The 22,673-nt window shown below is 41.8% G+C and overlaps 2 protein-coding genes across 2 annotated transcripts; both read right to left on the bottom strand.

Annotated features, from left to right (window-relative positions):
* Positions 1-881: 881 nt before the first annotated feature.
* spp2 (secreted phosphoprotein 2) lies at positions 882-7,490 on the bottom strand. Its single transcript, XM_063212142.1, has 6 exons — positions 7,299-7,490; positions 6,266-6,393; positions 5,841-5,963; positions 2,975-3,088; positions 2,426-2,468; positions 882-1,226 (listed from the first exon to the last, which is right to left on the bottom strand). The coding sequence occupies exons 1-6, from the start codon at positions 7,348-7,350 to the stop codon at positions 1,129-1,131; spliced, it is 558 nt and encodes a 185-aa protein (XP_063068212.1). The 5' UTR covers positions 7,351-7,490; the 3' UTR covers positions 882-1,128.
* Positions 7,491-10,943: 3,453 nt separating this feature from the next.
* Positions 10,944-22,632, bottom strand: alg11 (ALG11 alpha-1,2-mannosyltransferase). The gene is made up of 7 exons (XM_063212694.1): positions 22,552-22,632; positions 21,722-21,943; positions 19,313-19,684; positions 18,653-18,941; positions 16,551-16,677; positions 15,378-15,605; positions 10,944-13,590 (listed from the first exon to the last, which is right to left on the bottom strand). Exons 1-7 carry the CDS (start codon positions 22,596-22,598, stop codon positions 13,307-13,309), a joined length of 1,569 nt encoding a protein of 522 aa, XP_063068764.1. The 5' UTR covers positions 22,599-22,632; the 3' UTR covers positions 10,944-13,306.
* Between the last annotated feature and the right edge of the window lie 41 nt (positions 22,633-22,673).

Raw genomic sequence — 22,673 nt, 5'->3', positions numbered from 1 at the left:
AATGTTGTAGGTATGTCGGAGAAATAATAATGTTTCATCAGTAAGCAAGGAACCAACTTTCCTTGTTTCCTAATGCTTGATCAGCACGTTTGTGTGGGAGATCCATTTTGAACAGAAGTGGTTGAAAACCACTCATTCAAGAGCACCATTATTATACACAATAGTATGCATCTTCTGTATAGCATTAGCTTTGGGGAGAATCATGTCATCATCAATACAGTAAGTCAGTGTTGGTGCTACAGTAGTGGCCAGATCATATGGTTCCAGATCATATGAAGAAGGTTCCAGATCATATGGTTCCAGATCATATGGTTCCAGAGGTTCCAGATCACATGAACAGGGTTCTCCTGCACTGCAAATTGGCATCATGGATCATGGTTAACAAAAAAAAGTGATTTGAAGACAAACACATGCTGGAAACAAACTTCTCATTTCAAATCCGATTAATCCCAGGTGCATTACTGCCATTGTCAAGATCATAACTCAAACAATTTCCATAACCCATGTGTGAATGGGGCCTGTATGGGCTCCATACATGTTTGCATCAGATGGGCACCTGATTTCTAAACTCATATCTCATACATATTTCAAACGTGTTGCCTATATCAGACTGAATCAAACAATACTACATTTCCGGTATTGAAGTTTTTGAAGACTGCTCGCTCTCTCTCTCTGGGACCAATATCGGACATCTGAAAAATCCATATCTGGGCAAATGAAGTCAAAAGTGTCTCCGCTTTTAATATAAAAATCACTATATAAATGCATTTCAATGTAAGATCAGTATATAAATGTCGAAATCCAAACCCTTTGTCTTTGTGTTTTGTCTTCTGTATCTCAAATGTTAGAGCATTGTATATGAATGACATTCATAGCTGGTGTGGTTTTATAGTTTTTATTTAAGAAAAGAAGACTGAAGAAATTACATTTTGTCTGTGCGGTTACAGTACCAGTGTGTCATTACATATAAGGATGTGTGGACTTGTGCAGTATATGCAGTACATATAAGTACTGTGGTTTACTAAGAAGTATACCCTCAGTGGAAACAGGCATTACGCTACGTGATGTGACGGTGGCTTCCATGCTTCATCCAATAATCCAACTGATGCTCTGACTTAATTTTCTGGACTATTCCAGATGGTTGTTGAAGGCATCGCCGCGGAATGGTGCCCTCTCAAGTCCGATGTCATTGCCTCTGGTGAGGGGGGCAGCTGTTTGGACGGGTGCTGTGTGAGGCAAGAAACAAAACAGGCTGCGTATCAGTTATTCGTTCTCTCAGTTGTTTTTTCCAGCCTCGTGACACATCATTGATGAAATCTCAATACTATTTCATACTTTTTTTTTTCAACATCTTGAAAAAAAAAATCAGAGGTTACTCTGTCGTTTGCTATCCGGGTAGGGGAGTGCCCCAATAAAGCTGTTCTGAAGAGAGCTCCTGTGGGGATTGGGCTCTGTGTGAGTAAAGCAACAAAACATTCAGCCTGATGAGTGTAAATCAACCACTCTGCACTTAAGAACAGTCACATCCCCAATCGGCCCTATGTGTAAGAGTTGGAAGAGGTTTTTTTCCTCTCTAAAGCATCCCTATGTTCAGAACTCTATTGCTAATAGAGTAAAAATATTCAAAAATAAAATAAAACATGATATCCTGATGCTTAGCCTTATGCTTGTCCTTGTCCTTATCCTCCATTTAGATCCTAAAGGATATCCTCAATATGAACACTTACAGTTTTTGTCCACAGAATTCCAGAAAAGTTGAGCACATCATAATAATCAGACGTCCAAGTGTTTTCAACTGTTCAAGGACCAGTGGGAGGCAGCTGTTGACTCTGTCCCTGCAGATCTCTCAAGAATGTTAACCCTCTTACAAAATAGTACTCAAAGTAACGTCCCTGTGCACAACCACTTGTCCAGGTGCTGGTGATGTGCAGTAAGAGTAATCCAAGTAAATGAAAGATGAGTGAACCTGATGAAGCAGTAGCGAAACGCGTTGTTCACCAAATAAACTACCAGCAAAGATACCAGTGTGCGGTGATTCATCTTTCATTTACCACTTACAAAATACTTCCATGGTGTTCCGTTCTACCACTACACTCCCTTATATTTTGCATTTTTTCAGCTGAATTGTGATTTTGCCACTACTTACTCATTGTACCAAAACATGTAATTATGATTTATCAAATTCCACAGAAGTTGAGCATTTCACAATATCAAATGTCTGAATGTTCCCAACTGTACTGGGACCAGTGGCAGGCAGCTTTTTTTGCTGTATTTGACACTGCTGTCCCTGCTGTCTGCACTACAGGGCCTCCAGCCAGCCAGCCAGCCAGGCCAAATAAAATTCCAACTTGCCGCCAAGTGGTGTTTAGAAGTTCAGCTGAACAAACAAACACGCTGTCAGACTCCCAAACATACAGTGCCGTACCTCTTGGAGCAAATGGATTGTAGACCCATGATCCTCCCCGAATCTGCCAGGAAAGAAGTGACAAGACACATGCAAGATTCAATGAATTGAATGATACTGTCTTCAAACATATTTTTAATGTGAAGTTAAGGTGTAGATAGAAACTCTATGAAATACTACAGATCATGTCATTAATTTTGTTTAGAGGCTTTCCATGTGATCGTTTCATTTTGTTTCTCCTCAATAATTGTATGTCACTTTGAATACGACTAATTCATGTAATTCAATCTAAACTGAAAACTAAGGGCGTTTATAGGCTATATATATTTTTTTTGATTTGTTTTGTTCAATCTGTTTTTGAGAACTTGTCGTCCTCTCTCACGTCCTCGCTGCTTTCTGACTATGAGCTTGAACTAGTTATTATTTTTAGGCCTACTATTACTAGATAATGATGATGATTCTTCTCTCACCTCCTCGCTGCTTTCTGACTCTGTGCTTGAGCTGTAGTTATTTATTATTATTAGGCCTGCAATTACAAGATGATGATGATGATGATGATTCATCTCTCACCTCCTCACTGCTTCCAGACTCTGAGCTGGAGCTCTCTGCTCTGCTGCACCTGAGGCTGATGATCTCGGCACTGTCAGCTGACATGCGGACACGCGAATAGCAGGAGGCCTCCGACTGACATGGAAGACATCACAGTAGAAGAGAGAGAGGAGAGGAGAAAGAAGAGGAGAGGAGAGAAGGAGGAAGAAGAGGAACAGGAGGAAATCAAGAGAAGAGAGAGGAGGAGGAGGAGGAGGATGACAGGATGGGAAGAGAGGATAAGAGAGGGAGAGGAGGACAGGACAATTAGAAGATGAGTGCCAATCTTACATTACATTACATTACACTTAGCTGATGTTTTTTATCCAAAGCAACGCACACTTATTTAGGGGTATTGCTTTACAGTCCCTGAGACAATATAAGGTTCGGTGCCTTGCTGAAGGGCACTTCAGCCATGGAGTCAACTGTACTCAAAAACACACAAAAACACAACATATCAAACTAAACAATGCAAAACCCCCCAAAAAACCCATAGATATGAAAAAGAGGAAACAAAGGGAAATGGGAGTGGGATAACAGTCAAAAACAAACAAGGAGGGAGTTTCCATGCACTGCCAAGTGATTTAGGTCCCCTTTGAGACATGACTGTGGCAAACAATAAAAAAATGCTGATATGACTCACACCTTTAAAAGCATCTGCTAAAGCAGTGTTTCCCAACCAGGGGTACGTGTACCACTAGGGGTACGCGAGCACACCTTAGGGGGTACGTGGAAAAATGTAATAATGACAATTGAATGGGGGAAAGACATAGATAGCATTGGTTAGGGGGTACTCATGGTACAACAAAATGGCTTAGGGGGTACGTGAGACAAAAAAGGTTGGGAAACACTGTGCTAAAGGATGTGTAATGTAGGCTAATATATCTTTTTGTCCACGGGTCATATAGTTTGAGTAATTTGAGATAAATATTCAGGGTTAAGTCACCAGACTGTTCAATTACAATGCCAAAGGCCATGTCGTGTCATGTTCATTTGCTTGTGTTGATGCATTGCATCACTCTAAAATCTGGCAGGCGTACAGTCTACATCTCCCACCCACCCATCCACCGCCCACTCTTTCTTCCTAACAGCAAAGTCCAGCTGTGGACCCAGTGAACTGATATGTCATCAAGTCCACATAAGTTCATTTGTGCATCCATCAGTAACCAAAAAAAATGTCTTGTCCTCATACCAGGTCTACAGTTATATCACAGTTGTTCATGATTGCTTTCAGGCAGCTTACAGTGCACCCAAATACATTGTCAAACGTACGCCGCTGGCTGCAATATGAATTCACAGAATTCTGTGAGGTCAGGTGAGCATGACCGCTTAAGACCCAAAATCTATGGCATGGGATGGGATCACAGAAGTGTTTTCTGTGAAGTGCCCACGGAAGTGATATCCCTATATGTTCCAGCAGTCACTGTATGTTCGAACTGTTTTCTCAATGTTTTTGTCATTTTTAAGTTTTTTCTTTCTTTTAGTGAGGGTTATGGATTGTTTTGGTCTGGGAATAGCTTAAATTGATATATTCTTTCATTTAGTAACAGTGCAGTATTTGGTATTGACTGATGATAGACTGATGATATTGACTAGGCCTAATGATACAGTGACAGGGGAACATGTTGTCCCATTATGCAATCTGCCACTGAATATGTTGTGTCCAAATGAGCTGAATTTCCCAGAATTCTGTGAGAACAGACCCAGCCTGGTTTAATCAATGACACACAAGTGACATGATATAGAGATACAATTATATCCCTTTCCACCTACCCACCCACCCATCCACTCCGTGAACCCAGTGTCCAGCTGTGAACCCAGTGAACTTCAACGTCAATGAGTCCACATACGTTACGTTCATTTACACATCTGTCAGAAACAAACAAAAACGTTGTCCTGATAAGCGCTATAGTTGCTGTACAGCACAGCTTTTCCTGATGCCCAAATACATTTTCAAAACAGCTAACCCAGTGGTGTAGTCTACGTAGAACGCAGGTATACGGAATATACCCACTTCTAAATTTCAGGGATTTCAGTATATACCCACTTAAAATAGATTGATCCATTGTTTTGAATAGCACAACTATATATACCCACTTCACTATGTATACCCACTTCAAAAATGCTCAAATATACAGTAGACTGCACCACTGCAGCTAACACATACCCCGCACCCTAACCAGTGCACCAAAATATCATGATACAGAGAGATACAATTATATCCATTTCCTGACATTCTCCCTTGCTGTGTCATTCTTAAAGGGACAGTTTGGTCAATTTCAACATGCAGTTGTACTGCTCACGCTACCCTTGACTTGCCAGTACCCGGTGATGCCACATTTTTCGGCTCAGCCCTTTCCGAGATATGAGCAATTCTAATGGGGGCAGCGTTTGTTTACATTTCAAAAAAACATTTTTATTTATTCCCAAAAACATCCAAAAGGTTATAAAACATCAGCAGACAACTAGCAAACAGCAGTACCTTTTGGGAAAATATTTGGAGTTGGCCTATGTTTCATTTTTTAAAAATGTAAACAAAGAGCTGCCCCCATTACAATGACCAGGATCTCGGAAACGGCTGAAGAATAAGAAAAAAAAATCTCAGGCACTGACAAGTCCAGGGTAGTGTGAGCATTACAACTGCATGTTGAAATTGACCAAACTGTCCCTTTAAGTGCAGCTGTGAATAACAGAAACATAAAAATGTGTGAATAGATGTCTGGATGACAAGGAAGGTGTTCAAAACTCTCCACTTTGTCAGCAGGTTTAGCCACAGACAACTGGAACTGTGAGCAAGGAGGAGATGAGTTATTTTTTTCTTAAGTTATTTTTGACAAGTGAACTGTACCACAAAGAAGCCTCTACGGAAGTTGCAGTTGAGAGGATCTGAACCAGAACTCTTCAGACAGTCTGTCTCACGCACGCCGAAATTCATGATCAGGTCCTGTGAGTTCATCCCAATGGGAACCATCTGTAAACAGAGGAATTAAATTCAGTGGATTTAAAATCAGAGTCAGTTTTATTGCGCAAGTGATCTTACAAAGACTTATTAGCTCTTTATACAGCACATTTTACACACACAGTTCACATTTAAACACATAGATGTTATATAGAATTATTATACATTTGTCTTGTAAAATGATGCAGGTATTAACACCAGCATGTTCAATCACTGGATGTGTCATATTTTGTAAAGCTCAAGCTGCAACAAAACACAAACAATTCAAGATAAATAGACCATAACTAAAAGATAAATAATGTCCATATGGGTACCTTCTTGAGAGAGCCCTTGGTGATTCTGAAAAGGTGTTCTCTGCCATACTGCATGTTGACCTGGTCCAGGGACATCTGGATTGCCTTGTCGGCCAGAGGGGCCACATCGAAAGGCAGCACTGGGACACCTGAAGGGCACGAAGGACATAGTAGAGTAGAGTAGAGTAACTTTATTGATCCCCAGGGGGAAATTAAAGGACAACTTCAGTCAATTTCAACATGCAGTTGTAATGCTCACACTACCCTGGACTTGTCAGTACCTGAGGGTTTTTTTTCTTCTTCAGCCTTTTCCGAGATCCTGGTCATTGTAATGGGGGCAGCGGTTTGTTTACATTTAAACATTTTTTTATTTATTTATTCCCAAAAACATCCAAAAGGTTATGTTACATCAGCAGACAACTAACAAAACAGCGGTCCCTTTTGGGAAAATATTTGGAGTAGGCCTATGTTTTAAAAAAAAATTAAATGTAAACAAACACTGCCCCCATTAGAATAGCTCATATCTCGGAAAGGGCTGAGCCGAAAAATGTGCCATCACCGGGTACTGACAAGTCAACGGTAGCGTGAGCAATACAACAGCACATTGAAATTGACTGAAGTTGTCCTGTAGCCTCTTACTGCAGCAGGGGTCGCCGGCGACCCTATTCACTTGCTGAAAATGCTTAACAACATCATAACAACATTGCTATGACATTACAGAGAGCCATAGTGCTGCGCTAAGGGGTTTAAGATTACAGATACAGAAGAACTCAATCAATAGTAGACATGAAACAGACGTTAGTTTTATCAACTACTGCAAAAAAAAAAGCATCAGAGCATGTATTGGCAAAACAATTACAATCAATACATATTAGCCAACATTTCCCCTATATATGAAAGTATTTTCTGTATGTATTTCAACATGTAAATAAGCTTATTACCTGCTAATATACCAAGAAACTCTGTATCCTCTCTAATAATAATTGAAATAATATAGTCAACATTTCCTTTACTTTTTCTATTTAATTAATAAGTTTGATTGCGGTGAACTTACCTGAAGCCCCGAGTGCCAGTGTCAACACCAAAGTTACAGCTGCGACTGTCATCTTGTTCAGTAAGTAGGCTATTGAAATGCCTCTGAAGTCTCTGGAAAAGGCTGAAGAAATATGTCTCCCCTGCTCTGTGTCTAGCCCTTTATCTCCCTCAGTTCCCGGTACAATGACCTGTTCAACTTGGCAGCCGATTGGTGTTGGTGGTCAGTCAGTGCACAAGCTCCTCTGTCCCTAACTGCACTCACAGCACACACACACACACATGCACACACCGACACAGGCAAACACACACACACACACACACGCACGCACGCACGCACGCACGCACGCACGCGCACACGCACACGCACACGCACACGCACACGCACACACACACACACACACACACACACACACACACACACACACACACACACACAGTCTGACTGCAGGCAAGGAGTCTTCAGTCAGCTACACACACACATGGACAGCAGCTGAAGATATATCCTGTTGTTTCCGTGTGCAAATTTTCCTGCACACAATTTATCACAATAATCCAAGTTAAGGCAGATGATGTGTTACTTATTACTATGAACAGATACAGCTCCAGGCCTTTTTATTAGAATACCATGAAAAAGTTGATTTATTTCCATAATTTCATCAATAATGTTAAACTGTCATGGATTGTAGATTCATGGCCCAGTTTTTTAACTATTCCAATCATTATTTTTTTTCTTTTTATATACGTTGGCCTTCCAGCTCAAAAACCCATGAATTGGGGAATTCGCATTATTAGAATATTGTTATAAAATCACATTTTTCTTCATCAAAATTCGGGTCACATTAAATCAGTTGAAATTTGGTACTTTCTACATAACATGCAATGGTCAATACTTGGTTAGGACATTCTCTGTCTTCATAATGGCCATGATGCGTTTAACATTGAAGTCAATGGCAAAAACAGTGCATGGGAGTTATGGAAGCCCAGATATCCTTGATGCTTTGCTGTCAGCTGTTCTTGTTTGTTGACCTGGTACCCCACACTTCACTCTTCAATATACCCTGTAGATTTCCATGCCACGTTTTGGCGCTAACTCACCAGTTTAATTCTAAATAACCAGAAATTAAACCCCATTGAAAATGAATGGGGTTTAATTTCTGTTGAGTTAGAATTAAACTGGTGAGGTAACACCAAAACGTGGCATGGAAATCTTCGGGTATATTGAAGAGGGAAGTGTGGGGCACCAGGTCAACAAACAAGAACAGCTGACAGCAAAGCATCAAGGATATCTGGGCTTCCATAACTCCCATGCACTGTTTTTGCCATTGACTTCAATGTTAAACGCATCATGGCCATTATGAAGACAGAGAATGTCCTAACCAAGTATTGACCATTGCATGTTATGCAGAAAGTACCACATTTCAACTGATTTAATGTGACCCGAATTTTGATGAAGAAAAATGTGATTTTATAACAATATTCTAATAATGTGAATTCCCCAATTCATGGGTTTTTTGAGCTGGAAGGCCAACGTATATAAAAAGAAAAAAAATAATGATTGGAATAGTTAAAAACAGGGCTGTAGTCAAGTCCACCTTTGTAGAGTCCAAGACAAGTCCAAGACCAGTACTAGTCAAGTCCGAGACAAGTCCGAGTCCAAAGAGGTTCGAGTCCGAGACAAGACCGAGTCCAAAAAGATTCGAGTCCAAGTCAAGTCCGAGTCACATGTCGGTCAGTGTTTGACAATGAAAAGGATGAATGTCAATAGTGTGAACCTTAGAAGATAACCTATATGGCATGGATGTGAAGACAAAACTTGTTTGTTATTGGATTTCAAGCTCCACTTTACAATCTATGATGGCCAGTGTTCTAAACAAAACAGACCCGGCGAGTCTAAAAGCCTAATTTGGAAAGACCATTGTCCGAGTCCAAGACAAGTCCGAGTCCAAACAATACCGAGTCCGAGACAAGTCCAAGTCCATAAAAAAACGGACTTGAGACCGGACTCGGGCCGAGTCCGGACTCGAGTACTACAGCCCTGGTTAAAAAACTGGGCCATGAATCTACAATCCATGACAGTTTAACATTATTGATGGAATTATGGAAATAAATCAACTTTTTCATGGTATTCTAATAAAAAGGCCTGGAGCTGTATTTGTGAGGTTATGTTGCATATCTGTTGACATTCGTCTGTGACAGTTTGTGATAAGGGCTTTTGAGATGACCGGTAAGGTACACAATCAGACAATGTTTATGTGTTGAAAAATATAATTTTCTGGAAGTGTTGACATTTTTTGGGGCTATATTTGTTTGCTGTGATGGAATTACAAATGTTCCTTTTTGTAAGCCTAATGAAAACAGCCCTCCCAGCTGTGAAAGCAAGTGCAACAAACAGCGGATAACAGAACACTGTTGTGAAATCATTCCATTCCATTATTTCCAACCACTCTCTTCTTCAGCGGATACAAAAATAAAACCAAGTGCTAAACCCTTGATACACGCTGACCAGTTCGGAACACAAAACTATGAAAACAAGTTCATTAATTCCGATTCTTAAAAAAGGCAACAAACTCAATGTTTCTAGACATTACGTTAACAAGAATTTGGAATTGTTCATGGTTTTGAGAATGCAGAAAAACAAAGAGATAACAAACAAATAACTCACTGCAAAACCACATTTTCAGGTTTGACTCATAAAACTGCCTAGATTAAAACAAAACAAAAGAATATACACTCATACACTCCTCTTACATTTCTGGATGCCACAAGATGGAGCAGCAAGATGGTGATTTCAAACTGACACCGACGTGAAACATACACAATTCTCTCAGAGCTTTGGTGCATTCACTGACTGTTTTCACTTTTAAGTGACTGTGGCAGGTCTCATACCATATTTCACACATCAATTTGAATGGGCAATAACAAAACAATTAATGTTGTCTGTAAGTTCAATTTAGCTGAAGACCTTCTTTCATAATGATGAAATATGAATGGTGCATGAAGTGGGGATAGTAAAAATACAAGGTAAAGCTGCCTTTGTATTGTTTACCGTTTTAGATATGGGTGCAAGGAATTGTGACAACAAGCAGGTCAACGACAGATATACAGAATACAGTTGTGAAATAATTTATTTTGAAAATACATTCATTTAGATCATTGAAAAAAACGACAACATATTCACTTCTTCGGCAGATACAAACATAAAGCAAACTAACTAATTTGAGCACTGATATTACGGTGATCAAGTCAGAACACAAAAAAATGATTCTAGTTCACCTGACTAAAAACAGAAAGACACAGGCTCATGGTTTAGGTCTTACAGGAATTTGGAATTGCTCATGGTTTGGGGAATGCATACAGACAAAAGAGATAAATACAGTCACTGCCAAATCATGGGAGTACTCCAATAACGGTTAGGCGATTAATCTGCCTTTCGTTAACCTGTATGAAGTGGTGGTCTGATAATAGGTTTAATTTAGTTAAGAAAACAAGGACTCTAGATCAGTGTTTCTCAACTGGTGGGTCGCGACCCAAAAGTGGGTCGCGGAGGGGTCATGGGTGGGTCGCGGAGCTTTGGTGTAAAAAAAAAACCGTAATTCTACAAAAAAAATAAAATAAAAAGCAACTTTTCCTGCAACAATTTACAACTTTTATTTTGATAGGCTAGTGAACTCTGTGTCATCTGTTGTCATAGATACAATCTGAATGTTTATGCGAGATAGATAGTGTATAACCAGTCATTCGAGTCTTGGTTACATTTTGAGAATTGACTTGAACGCTAAAAAAATGGGTCGCGACCAAATGAGAGTGGAAAATGGTGGGTCCCAAGACTGTTCCAGTTGAGAACCACTGCTCTAGATGATATACCACTACCTCAAGGTTAATGTAACCTGGACTAACTACTTAGCCATGTTCTTGGTCTTCTCCCCAGGGAAGTATACCAAGAAGCTGGTTCAGTAGTAAACCAGGTTAAGTTCACCTTGTGCTAGAGGTTAATCATCTAATAGAAAAGCCTGGAGTCCTCATTTTCTTCACTAAATGATGCATGTGGGCAAGGCTATACGTTAACTTTCATCACCATCCAAATTGGCCAGTAGCTGTCTTTTTACTAGCCAAACACATACTGACTAATGGGACAAAGTGGCTAGTAAGATGGTCTTTTCTACCAGCCAAATTGAACTTTCACCAGCATTTGGCTAGTTGGCTGGTGCTAATTTAGAGCCCTGCATGCCGGTATATCTATTAGCAGGTTTACCGCTTCCTGCAGGTTAGGTAAGTCTGGTTTATCACTTAACCATGTTCTTAGCATATGCCTCAGAGCAGGGACGCTGACAGCTTTGGCTGGGCCCAGGACAAAGTCCTCTGAAAGGGCCCCCCACCCAATACATTAAATGTAATGTGGACGCAATGATGGGCCCCCAATATCCCTGGGCCCAGGACAACTGACTCCTTTGTCCCCCCTTGTCAGCCTCTCTGCCCCAGAGGTTTGGTGGTTTGACTCATAAAACAAACAAACGAAAAGCAAAAACAATAGAGAACCTACTGTATTAATCAGAGCCTTCCATGGAACCCAAAACAACTGATCGAACAAAAGAAAAAAAGTTACACTTCATGTTACCGTCCCTGTCACATTAATTAGGTACAGCGACACAAACTATGAAATAACATGTAACATTATGTACTTACACGGCAGGTCCGTGTATCATCCGATCATGTTTTCCATTTGCCAGATTGAATGGAATAGTTGAATGATCGGATGATACACGGACCACGGCACCTTAGGATTAAGTACATACAATGTAAGCAAAGAATATTAAATGCAGATCAACACAAAAAAGACACTGTGAAATACAGTGCTAAAAAAATAGAGCCTCTCTACAGTTTCTACTGCATGTGTGCTGCATGTGAATATCATTCCAAGCCACAAGATGGGGCAAAAGATGACATTTGCCTTTAATGAAGCTTATTTTGCCTCAGGTGCAACTTAGTTCTACCATGCCATGAATACCTAGAAACCTGAATATAAAAAGAAAAAAAAGTGTTGAAACGTATTTTGTGTAAACTAGTGTGTTACACTAGGGGTGCGTTCCAATATGCGACCTTTCGTCCTCCACTTGTGCTTGTGGCCTCGTACCAGGAAGTAATACGTCGCGATGACATCACCGACAACAGCATTATATTTCAATTTCTCGCAAAAGCTCAATTGTCAAGACATTTTCTAATTTTCAAACAGGATGGTAAATGAAGAATAGTCCCCCAAAAATTGTTTCGGCAAGTCTGACAGCGGGGAAACTTTATTGTTTTCTCCACGGAGGCGGGTCATCAGCAAAACATGAGGCCACAAGCCCAAGTGGAGGAAGCAAGGTTGCATATTGGAATGCCCCCTATGCAACATAGGGTAAGTCTGTCATCCATGTTCTCCTGCCATGATTTGGGGCTCAATGTCCAACGCTCAATGTAGAAAACAAAACAATTCATCTCAACTCTCATCCTCACCATATAGTGAACTACATAGTGCACGAGTGCACATTTCGGACATGACCCTAGTGTATGACAGCTGACAGGTGGAATGCTGGGATATATTTTGGAGGACCACCAGCCCATGCAAGGCAAGTGATTGTTCCTATAGGAGTTCTGAATGATTCAGGACCAACAGAACAGGCGGTGTAACAAATATGGGTGTGTATGCAATACAAGCATGCACGCAGCCTTTCACCCATATATCCCTGTGTCCGTCCAGTCCATCCCACTTTTATTATACATAAATAAGTGCACTCTCCTTCCATCCATTCACCCAGCCATCATCCATCTATCCATCCATCCATCCATCCATCCATCCATCGAAGTCGACAGCTTTGACTGGGCCCAGGAAAAAATCAGCAATACATACAATGTAATGAGGACCCAATTCTGGGCCCTCCCTCTCCCTGGGCCCAGGACACCTGACAACGATTTGTGCCCCCCTGTCGACTTCCATCCATCCATCCATCCATCCATCCATCCATCCATCCATGTATCCACCCATGCCCTTCATCGCTCTAGCGTTCCCATGAGGGGCTCCATGGCCGCCAGGAAGGATGCCTCGAACTCCTGGTCAGAGAAGCGTGCCACGGAGCTGCGCGCCCGCCGGCGGATGTCCATGCGCTCGCCGGGCGTCAGGCAGAGGATGCGCTCCATGGCGTCCGCGTAGCTGTCCTCGTCGTCGGCCAGGAAGCCCGTCTGGCCGCCCTCGTGGGGCACCACGATGTCCAGCTTGGGGCCACCCGACTTGTGGGCCAGGATGACCGTGCCGGCAGCCATGCACTCCACCACACCTGGAGGGAGGCAAGAAATGTAGCCTGCGTTAGTTCTACCAGGAAGACTCAAGTCACGTGTGCATTTTGCAGAGCCAATCAGCGGCTGCCATCCTTTATAGTGACGTGTCTAACTCTCCTTTCTTGAAGGCCTACGTATGGCCGGTCCGAAATCTCCTCCTCCATCCCCACCACCACCAGTTGGGTCCAGTCTACCTGTCCGGGGGGTTAAAGGTCCGGTTCCTGCTGCAGGGCTATGGAAGGCTCTACTGGGTCCGCCGGCGAAAGACCCGCCAAATACCGTCTACCTTCTGCCAACTATGTTAACATTATATCGTTTAAAACGAATTCCTCTCACTGAGTCTTCATGGCTGAAGTGGGGATACACACAACAGCACAAGTTAAAGGGCCACCGTGGTGTGGGGCAGTAGACCCATGGGGACTCAGGTTCGAATCCCGCTTGGGTCATTTCCCAACCCTACCCCATCTCTCTCTCTCACTATGAAAGTAATTCCTATAGTGGGAAAATACTTCCTGTCAACATTGACACTGCCAAGCCAAAAAAACACCAAAACAAATATTTACCAAAAAAGGGGGCAGGGGGCCCTATGTATCATTCTCCTGTTAATTAATGAGCTAGCCGTGACTTGTGACCTTTGTTTCATGAGGAAGACAGGGATCTAGAGAGGAATAACAAATTGTGTTCCCTTGGATGTGGAACAAAACGTCTAGTTCAGAAGTCCAGTTATTAACAGTAAAACAAACCTCTTTCGACATCACTAAAAGATATGTGGGTGGGAGACGTGACGCCTTGTTTTTTCGTAACATTGGTTAAAAACCTACAAAACTGTTATTTTCCTTTAAAAAACAAATGTCAATGAAAGAAGATGTGGTACATTATGTTTCATATTAGTCTTAGATGAGAAGAAACGTTTTTGTTAAGATTTATGTAAAGGTTTATATGTCAAATTTCCTGCGGTGTGACTGTAACATTAATGAAACAATATATAATAATATATATATAAATTAACCAACATTTTGAATAATGTATGAAGATTTTGGCATGATTGCATAAATCTTAACTTTAGATTAAGATATGTGAATGTGGAAAAAACTCAAGACTGTAATATTAACTACAAGTTCAATTTCGTAACACAAATTGCGTCCTGTGGGTTGACATGTATGTCAATGTTTGTGAATGGGCAGCTGCAAGGCAAACTACAAGGGTCTTAAAGACTGGCTCCTAACCAGTCAGTACCTCAGTTATTGGAGAGTGCTGTGGAAGTTTAAGGTGACTCTTAACCTCTAAATATGTCTTCATATTGCAATCTTTCTGTCACGCAATGCTTAGGTTCATTTTATGGTGTCCTGTGGTGTGACTGCTCTTATAGGAGGAAAAAAAAGTTTTTATAAATGAAAACACATATTAAGATTAAACACAATATCATTATCAAGTTAGCATGAGCTCAGATGTCAGTCATGTATACAAAAGGATTAAAATTGCCATAATGCAGTGAATTCCCTGTGGTGTGACTCCATTTTCCTGCAGTGTGACATGCCTATGCTATGTGTTGATGCAGGACACATTTTCCCAAAAATGGCAAAAATAAGGTGAAATTCCACAGACCACTAAGTGCTTTATTTTTTTTCTATTTTTTTCCAATTTTTATCCATCATTTTTTTCAGGAATTTGAAAAACTTTTTTTTTTTTTTGCGTTACGCCCTTAAACGTCAACCACCCACGTATTGAGTATATGGAGTATGAATCAAATCAAGTACTAGGCCTAGAAAAAAAGTGTTTTCCTTACCGATGCCAAAATGTTCGTTCCACATGGTGTGCAGGCCCACGGTGGCCTCGGTCAGCTCCTTCTTCAGCTCCTCGAAGGGGATGTTGAGTTTAAACACCACCTTATCCGCCACGCCCAGCTCCTGGCAGAGGCCCCTCAGCATCAGGACCCGCTCCTCGTCTTCCTGGTTACGGCACCCACCAATCAGCACCAGCTTCACCGCGTCCCGTCCACCCACGGCCATAAGACCTGAAGCCAGAATAGGAAAAAGAGTTCAATTTCTATTAGCCTTTAACACAACTGTATTGTCGTCATGGATGCTTCTACATGCATCGCCTTGAATGGATTAGTTTGTTAGCAAAATTTGTTGAAATCATAGAATCATACACCAAATCATATAAAGTCATACACCATCATACACAATAATAGAATGTACAAAAAAATGTGGGTTGTTTTTTTTACTATATTTAAGCATTGACGTAAAATGCTTGTGCTGTGACGTTGTATGAAATGCCCATTTAAATGCAGGACAGAAACTGTTTGCGTTTGCTACCATAGCAACACATTATGTTATCGTAAACTTAACGGTAAAAAAACATCTTTGCCTAAGGGGTCCAGCATGCCAAGTGTGGTGCAGTATGCCAAGAACCCACAGGAGGCCATGCATGTCCATGGGGATTAGTGTTGCACCGATACCGATACCAGTATCGGTGGATTGGTAGATCGGCACTAAAATGGTGGTATCGGTATCGACGAGTACCAACAAATAGGGCACCAATACCATTTACAGGTGCTTGTATGACACTTAAACAGCCTTGAAAATAGTTATTTCATAAAGGTATTTAAAAAGTATAAAAAGTTTTGCTGACAAAGCCATGCAATGATTTTACATCCAAGTAGTATGCACTACAGCCCTTCATATATATATATATATACATTCAAAATAGGGTGGTATCGGTATCGGTATGGTATCGGTATGGTATCGGTATCGGACGATACTGCACAGCCAGGTATCGGATATCGGTATCGGGGCCAAAAAATGGTATCGGTGCAACACTAATAGGGACCCAAGTTCGAATCCGGCCAGGGTCATTTCACTACCCTACCGTACCCCCATCTCTCCCTCCCACACATCTCCTGTTGACCTCCTCTTTGACTGTTCTTTTATAATTAAGGCAAAAAGCCCCCCTTTACCTTTACGATCCAAAAGCTTCCGGAAGGCTCGTATCTGAAGCGAGTGGTCCTTCTCTGGACGGAACTGTCCGATGGACACCACAGAGTGACAGCTCCTCCTGCCCCCTCTTACACCTCCTTCTGCCTCCTTGAAAGTTGATTGAACACAGACAACATATATCAAGAACATTTAATATATATATATATATATATATATATACAGTATATATATAAATATATATATATATATATGAAGAGTTCAGATGCAAAACCCCCTAAGTGCCATTTCAGAAAATAATCTTAATTCAATTTTATTTAATACAAAGCTATCAAAATTGCATATTTTTTATTTTATTCATGTAATAAAACTATTTATATTTATTATCAAGTACATGAATGTAAACAAAACCAACAACTATATTCTCTAAAAATATAGAAGTGCAGATCTTCAGAAATGGAGTTAGGGGGTTTTGCATCTGAATTCTTCATATATATATATATATATATATACAGGGCTCTAAATTAACACACGCCAACACGCCAAACACGGGTGAAAATTCATTTTGGCTAGTAGAAAAAAATACCTACCCGCCAATTTGGCTAGTAGCGCCCGAGTACAGTAACTTATGAACGGTAAACCGCTGCTCTGACGAACGTTATAGGGCGAGATTTCCTACATTACCCATGGACACTAGCGTCACGACGTAGCCTCCCACCGTGGGCTTTCCAGTGCATCGAGCGTGAACTCCATGCTGTTGCGCGCGCCAGGATTGAAAACATTTCAGACGACCAGCCTTCTGTCAGCTACTGCGCTCACACTATTCTGACAGGCAGCTCTCCTCCTATGCTCTCGTCGCTTTCGCTACAACCTTTTTAACGTCACTACTGCTATTATTACTATATGAACCTTGCTGTAACAGGCTGCATTCTGTTGTGTAGACTATGTTTTGTGCGAGTGATGAGAATGTGGCGGGGGTTAGAGCAAGGTTCTGTGTGTTGGTGAATGCTAGTAATTGTAAATAGTGACGTTAAAAATGAGTGGTTGTGGAACGAAATAGCGACCAGGGCAGAGGAGGAGAGCCGACTGTCAGAGTAGTGTGACCGTAGCTGTCAGTTCAGTTGTCTTCTGAAATGTTCAGAGTCCTGGCGCAACTAAGTTGGAAAGCCCACGCCATCGGAAAGGGGAAAAAAAGCAACCAACGACGAAGCTGTGGAAGTAACAAAGGAAGCGAAGATTCCCGAGATATTATTTACTTTTAATTAAACTAGGCTTCTTGTCATTTTGTTGCGCATGGTAGAGAAGAGCTCCTCCTCTCTCCTCTCATCTCTTCTCCTTCCTTGGGGTGTGCGTATGTGAGGTTTTGTAGTGTTTGGCTGTGTGCTTGGTTACTGTATGTTAAAGGTCTGTTATGTGAGTGGCTTGTGCGATGTGATTAAGCTGTTTTCAGAGGAATTGAACAATAACTAATCAAATTAATTAGGCCTAAGTAATGAAAGTAAAAAATAAAGCAGAAGTTAAAAAATAATGAAAAAATATATAGCCTAGGCCTATAATATCCTTAATTATTATGTAGGCATATAGTAGCCTATGCAGGCCTATAGTGTATCTGTGTTGTAGAAACAGTTGGACAAAATGACCATTTAATTAGAAAAAAAATAACTAGCCTATAGTTTATTTTAGCGAGATAAAAAAAAATGGCTAGTTGAACTTCTGTTTGGCTGGTAAGAAAAAATGTCCACTAGCCAAATTGGCTGGTGGTGGAAAAAGTTAATTTAGAGCCCTGTATATATATATATATATATGGGGCACCTAAGTCACGCCCTCTACTTCCTGGTTCATGGGGCAGGGGGAGTCAAAAAATAATTACTGGGCTTGAAAATTAGTGTTTTTTTTTACACCAATCCAAACCTTGGACCTCCACCTATGCACCACAAATCCAAAAATCACTCATTTTCAAGCCCATTATTCATTTTTTGACTCCCTCTGCCCCATGAACCAGGAAGTAGAGGGCGTGACTTAGGTGCCCCATATATGAGATTACAGCCATAAGGGTTTCCATCTTCAGTCCCTAGACAGGTTGACTGTCCCTAATAAAGTAATTCTAAAACAAACGAGTGCAGACCTTCTCCTTCTCCTTCTTCTTCTCCTCCTTGTCCTCGTCCTCATCCCCATCCTCCTCTCTCAGCGGCTCGCTGAGGAAGGTCTGGACGTCGCAGGGCGGGTAGACCACGCTGGTGCGGTTGGGGGCCCGCCACAGCGACAGGATGTGCCCCAGCGTCCAGGTGGAGTTGACCATCACCACGTCGGAGCAGGTGCCGGCCAGGCCGTAGAGCAGGGCGAACAGGCAGTAGTACACCACCTTCACCATGCTCAGCAGCGGGTTGCTGCTGATGTAGTCCGCATTATTGAAGCTACAAAAAGAGAGAGACGGCACGAGATAATGCATGTGAGCCAAACTATGAAAAAAGTCGATGCCGTCTGCTTTGTTGAAGCTAGGTCAACTAAACTACTTGATTGAAACTAAGCTGCTATGACAGCTGACATAGTCCATGTTGTTGAAGCTGAAAAGAGATGATGAGAGAAAAGCTATGTGAACTAAACTGCTATCAGAGTATTATTATCCAACATATTAATGTAATAAATATCCACAAAAGGCAGCACCCCTGTAAAATTGAGTAATTATGGAGGGCCAGTCCCTTTTATAACATTTGTCATCTAGCTGTCAAGATTCACAGTTTAGCACCGTCAACTGTCACAAAGACAAAAGTTCTGGAAGCCTTACCGTGGGTTCCTCTCGCGCACCACCGACAGCATGTCCGTGCTGATGGTGGGGTAGTGCACGTAGCTTCCAACCCGGCAGCCCCCCAGGTAGCGGAACACGGGCAGGGTGAAGGCGTAGCCCATGGAGTCGATGTAGAGGTCGGGCACGAACTCGGTCAGCGCCTCCCAGCCCAGGAAGATGGAGCCCACGCTCTGGCCAATCAGGGTGAAGTGCGGGTAGAGGCCGGCCTCCACCAGGAGCCTGTGCTTCAGGAAGACGAACTGGACGGGACGGGGCAGGACCACGTTGAAGCGACGTCGGGCCCCTGCCAGGATCTGCTCCCCCGTCACGCCCTGGTCGCCGGTGTAGACAGCGAATTGCACATCCGGGTACCTGAAACAGGGAGATCACAATTGAGTTTAAATGCTCTCTCATACAAGCAAGTCTATTGTAAGCAGTTAACATTAGTTATTATCGTCATATCTTGCTGTTTAACTTGTTCGGGCTTGTTCCATAAGTGTTTTTTTAGCGTGTTACCACCGTGTGGAGTTGTACTTGTTTATTTATAGAGGTGCTCCGATTGCTCGGCTGCCGATCATGACCGGCCGATAATGGCCAAAAATAGCCTGATCGGTGATCGGAAAAACATGCCGATCAAAAAACCGATCGAGAGATATTAAATTCCTCACGCAACCATTTGCCTTTACACCTGGCGCTGCATGTAGGCGCTGGCTCTGCACAGCTGCAACTGCACCAAAAGAAGGCATCTTTGCTTGTCTAACTTTTCGCCATTCCCCGCTTCATTTCCACCATTCATAACCATATCTGCATCAACAATGATCTGATTTTCCGATCCATGCGCCGTTTACCTGACAATGTAATTTGCGATTGAGTACTCGCCAGTGAGCCATGTTACGTTATAACCTGTGTAGTTGCCTTGGTCAGCACGCGACAACTTCACGTTGTCAGCACAAACATGTCAATTATTGTTTTCAAAGTTGTAATTGGCAGTCAGTCGATTAGTTTGATAGTCGCTGAAACACCAAACGGCGACAGATGTGGTTAAAACTTGAGAGAGAGATTCAGAACGTAGTGGAGCACTGCAACTGTGGACGGTGACAGAGAGGGGAGGGGCTCTCCTCACGAGGCTGCTCATTTAAAGCGACAGGTTGTTTTTTTCTCGTATGTGGAAGACTATTTGATGTAATGTTTCAGTTTCAATTCAATCTTAAATAGTTTAGTTATTCTATGCAATAACTTAGGCCTATATATTGATTAATACTGTAGACTGTATTACCAACACTAGTCTGAAAGATAATAATAATAATAATAATAATAATAATAATAATAATAATAATAATAGCCTAATAATAGACATGTGCAAATTAAGATTGATTGGTTTATGGGCAGAAATGGTATTCAATAAGGATAATTAATAGGCTATTAAAAAAATAGGAAATCATTTTTGTGATCGGCAATGATCGGTAATCGGCAGATAAAGATTTTTGGTGATCGGTATCGGTGATCGGACCCAAAAAATGGTGATCGGAGCACCTCTATTTATTTACAAAAGGTGAAATGGCCAATAAATAATGGGCTTGTTTATGCTACATTTACTGTCCCTGACTTAAATCTGTGAAGACATGACCCCAATTATAAGGTTGCTGTGACCAGAATGGCAATGACCAAGTCATAATACATTACTAACAGCTCTGGGTAATGTCATAGTAGCGTAGCACTATGGTAGTAATGACTTTTCAATGACTATAATTGCGTTCAATAGGCGAAGAGGTCAGTGTGTATTACAGTGTTTTCCTCAGAGCAAGTAGCATTGTGTAGCGCTACAAGAACAAAAGTCAAGCTAGTTCAAGTGTTGTGTGTATACCCCCCATTACCACATACATGTACAGGGTTGGACAAAATAATAGAGACACCTGTCATTTTAGTGTGGGAAGTTTCATGGCTCAAGTGGACCAGCCTGTTGGCCAATCTACATTAATTGCACATTGCACTCAGTAAAGTGAAGTGTGAAGGTTCAATTAGCAGGGTAAGAGCACAGTTTTGCTCAAAATTTCGCAATGCACACAACATTATGGGTGACATATCAGAGTTCAAAAGGGAGAATTTCTTGGTGCGCGTGTAACTGTTGCATCTTTCACCAAGACAGAAAGTCTTTGTGATGTATCAAGAGCCAAGGTATCCAAGGTAATGTCTGCATACACCAAGAAGGATGAACCACATCCAACAGGATTTACTGTGGATGCAAGAGGAAACTTCCACACTAAAATGACAGGTGTTTCCGTTATTTTGTCCAATCCCTGTATGTGTGGCTGTTGATCAACTTATGGTGCTCGATTTTCCATCGGTGGTGCCGCGCCACAGCATGGTTTGTGTATGGGAAAACACTGCGTTATAAGACTACATGCCAACCTGTTCTGCAGGGCTCGAAGGGCACACCACAGCACTCTCTCTCCACCACCTCCGGCGTTACAGTAGGGGTGAAAGAAGGCCACCACGGGCCCCGAGACTCTGGCCCATCTGGCCTTGCGGTTCATCTGCAGCCATGCTCGCACCCCCAGCACGAGCAGGACCAGGACGGTGGTTAGCAGGAAGCATAGATACACGCATGGTAGTACCAACGACCACAGCAACCTGTAGGAAGGGAAGAAAGAGGTCATTGTATGTATAGATAGATAATGATGAAAAGCTAAGATCAAAGGATGCATAGAAGACACTGTGCTTTAGCCATACGTCACCGCACAATAATAAACAAGGAAGTCTCCATAATGTGCCAAACACAGGAAAGCCACTAAAAGGTTGACCTGCATCCACAACAACATCATGTCCACTATAAATGCAACAGTAAAGTGCAGCTGATTATAACTAAAGCTCATTTGACTGCCAATGCCATGGTCTGGATGAAGTACTTTCTCAAACGTAGGAGGCATCTTTCGTATTGCCTATTTCCAGTGATCAATATGAGGGCACAAAACACATGCGTATCTATCATTCAACCTGCTATGTAGATCTACTAACGTTAGCTATTCTACTAAAACAGTTTGCGTAACAGTCAGAATCGTCAAGAATCCATATCCCATTCATTTGTCGAAGACGATATACCTTCAGAGAGACTGATGTAATGTTGTGTCAACTTACTCACATCAGAGTTCACTGTCTGCCTGTCAACAATATTAGTCCTGCGTGTGCCACTGTTTGTGTACCCTACATCAGTCAATGCGTTCATAATTGCATCGTCTTACCTGATTAAATCACACAGGCAAAGACTCAAATGATCGTGGCCTGACATTTTGTTGACAACAGAACATTTTCCAGAACCCGGTAGTGAGTCGCTTTGATCCGTCTGCTGACGTCATGCTTATCT

This window comes from Engraulis encrasicolus, chromosome 12, assembly GCF_034702125.1.
Source record: "Engraulis encrasicolus isolate BLACKSEA-1 chromosome 12, IST_EnEncr_1.0, whole genome shotgun sequence".
Classification (NCBI taxonomy): domain Eukaryota; kingdom Metazoa; phylum Chordata; class Actinopteri; order Clupeiformes; family Engraulidae; genus Engraulis; species Engraulis encrasicolus.
The sequence above is the reverse complement of the archived record's forward strand: the minus strand, read 5'-3'. Positions and strand labels throughout refer to the sequence as shown.

What these genes read in the sequence shown, in the direction of transcription:
- spp2 (XM_063212142.1), bottom strand. Translation starts at nt 7,350, where the DNA reads ATGACAGTCGCAGCTGTAACTTTGGTGTTGACACTGGCACTCGGGGCT. An exon ending in ACTGGCACTCGGGGCTTCAG is followed by an intron (nt 6,394 to 7,298) that starts GTAAGTTCACCG and finishes CGTGCCCTTCAG; the next exon opens with GTGTCCCAGTGCTGCCTTTC. An exon ending in CAATCCATTTGCTCCAAGAG is followed by an intron (nt 1,227 to 2,425) that starts GTACGGCACTGT and finishes TGCCTCACACAG; the next exon opens with CACCCGTCCAAACAGCTGCC.
- alg11 (XM_063212694.1), bottom strand. Translation starts at nt 22,598, where the DNA reads ATGTCAGGCCACGATCATTTGAGTCTTTGCCTGTGTGATTTAATCAG. An exon ending in AGAAGAAGGAGAAGGAGAAG is followed by an intron (nt 16,678 to 18,652) that starts GTCTGCACTCGT and finishes TCAACTTTCAAG; the next exon opens with GAGGCAGAAGGAGGTGTAAG. An exon ending in GAACGAACATTTTGGCATCG is followed by an intron (nt 13,591 to 15,377) that starts GTAAGGAAAACA and finishes GCCTCCCTCCAG; the next exon opens with GTGTGGTGGAGTGCATGGCT.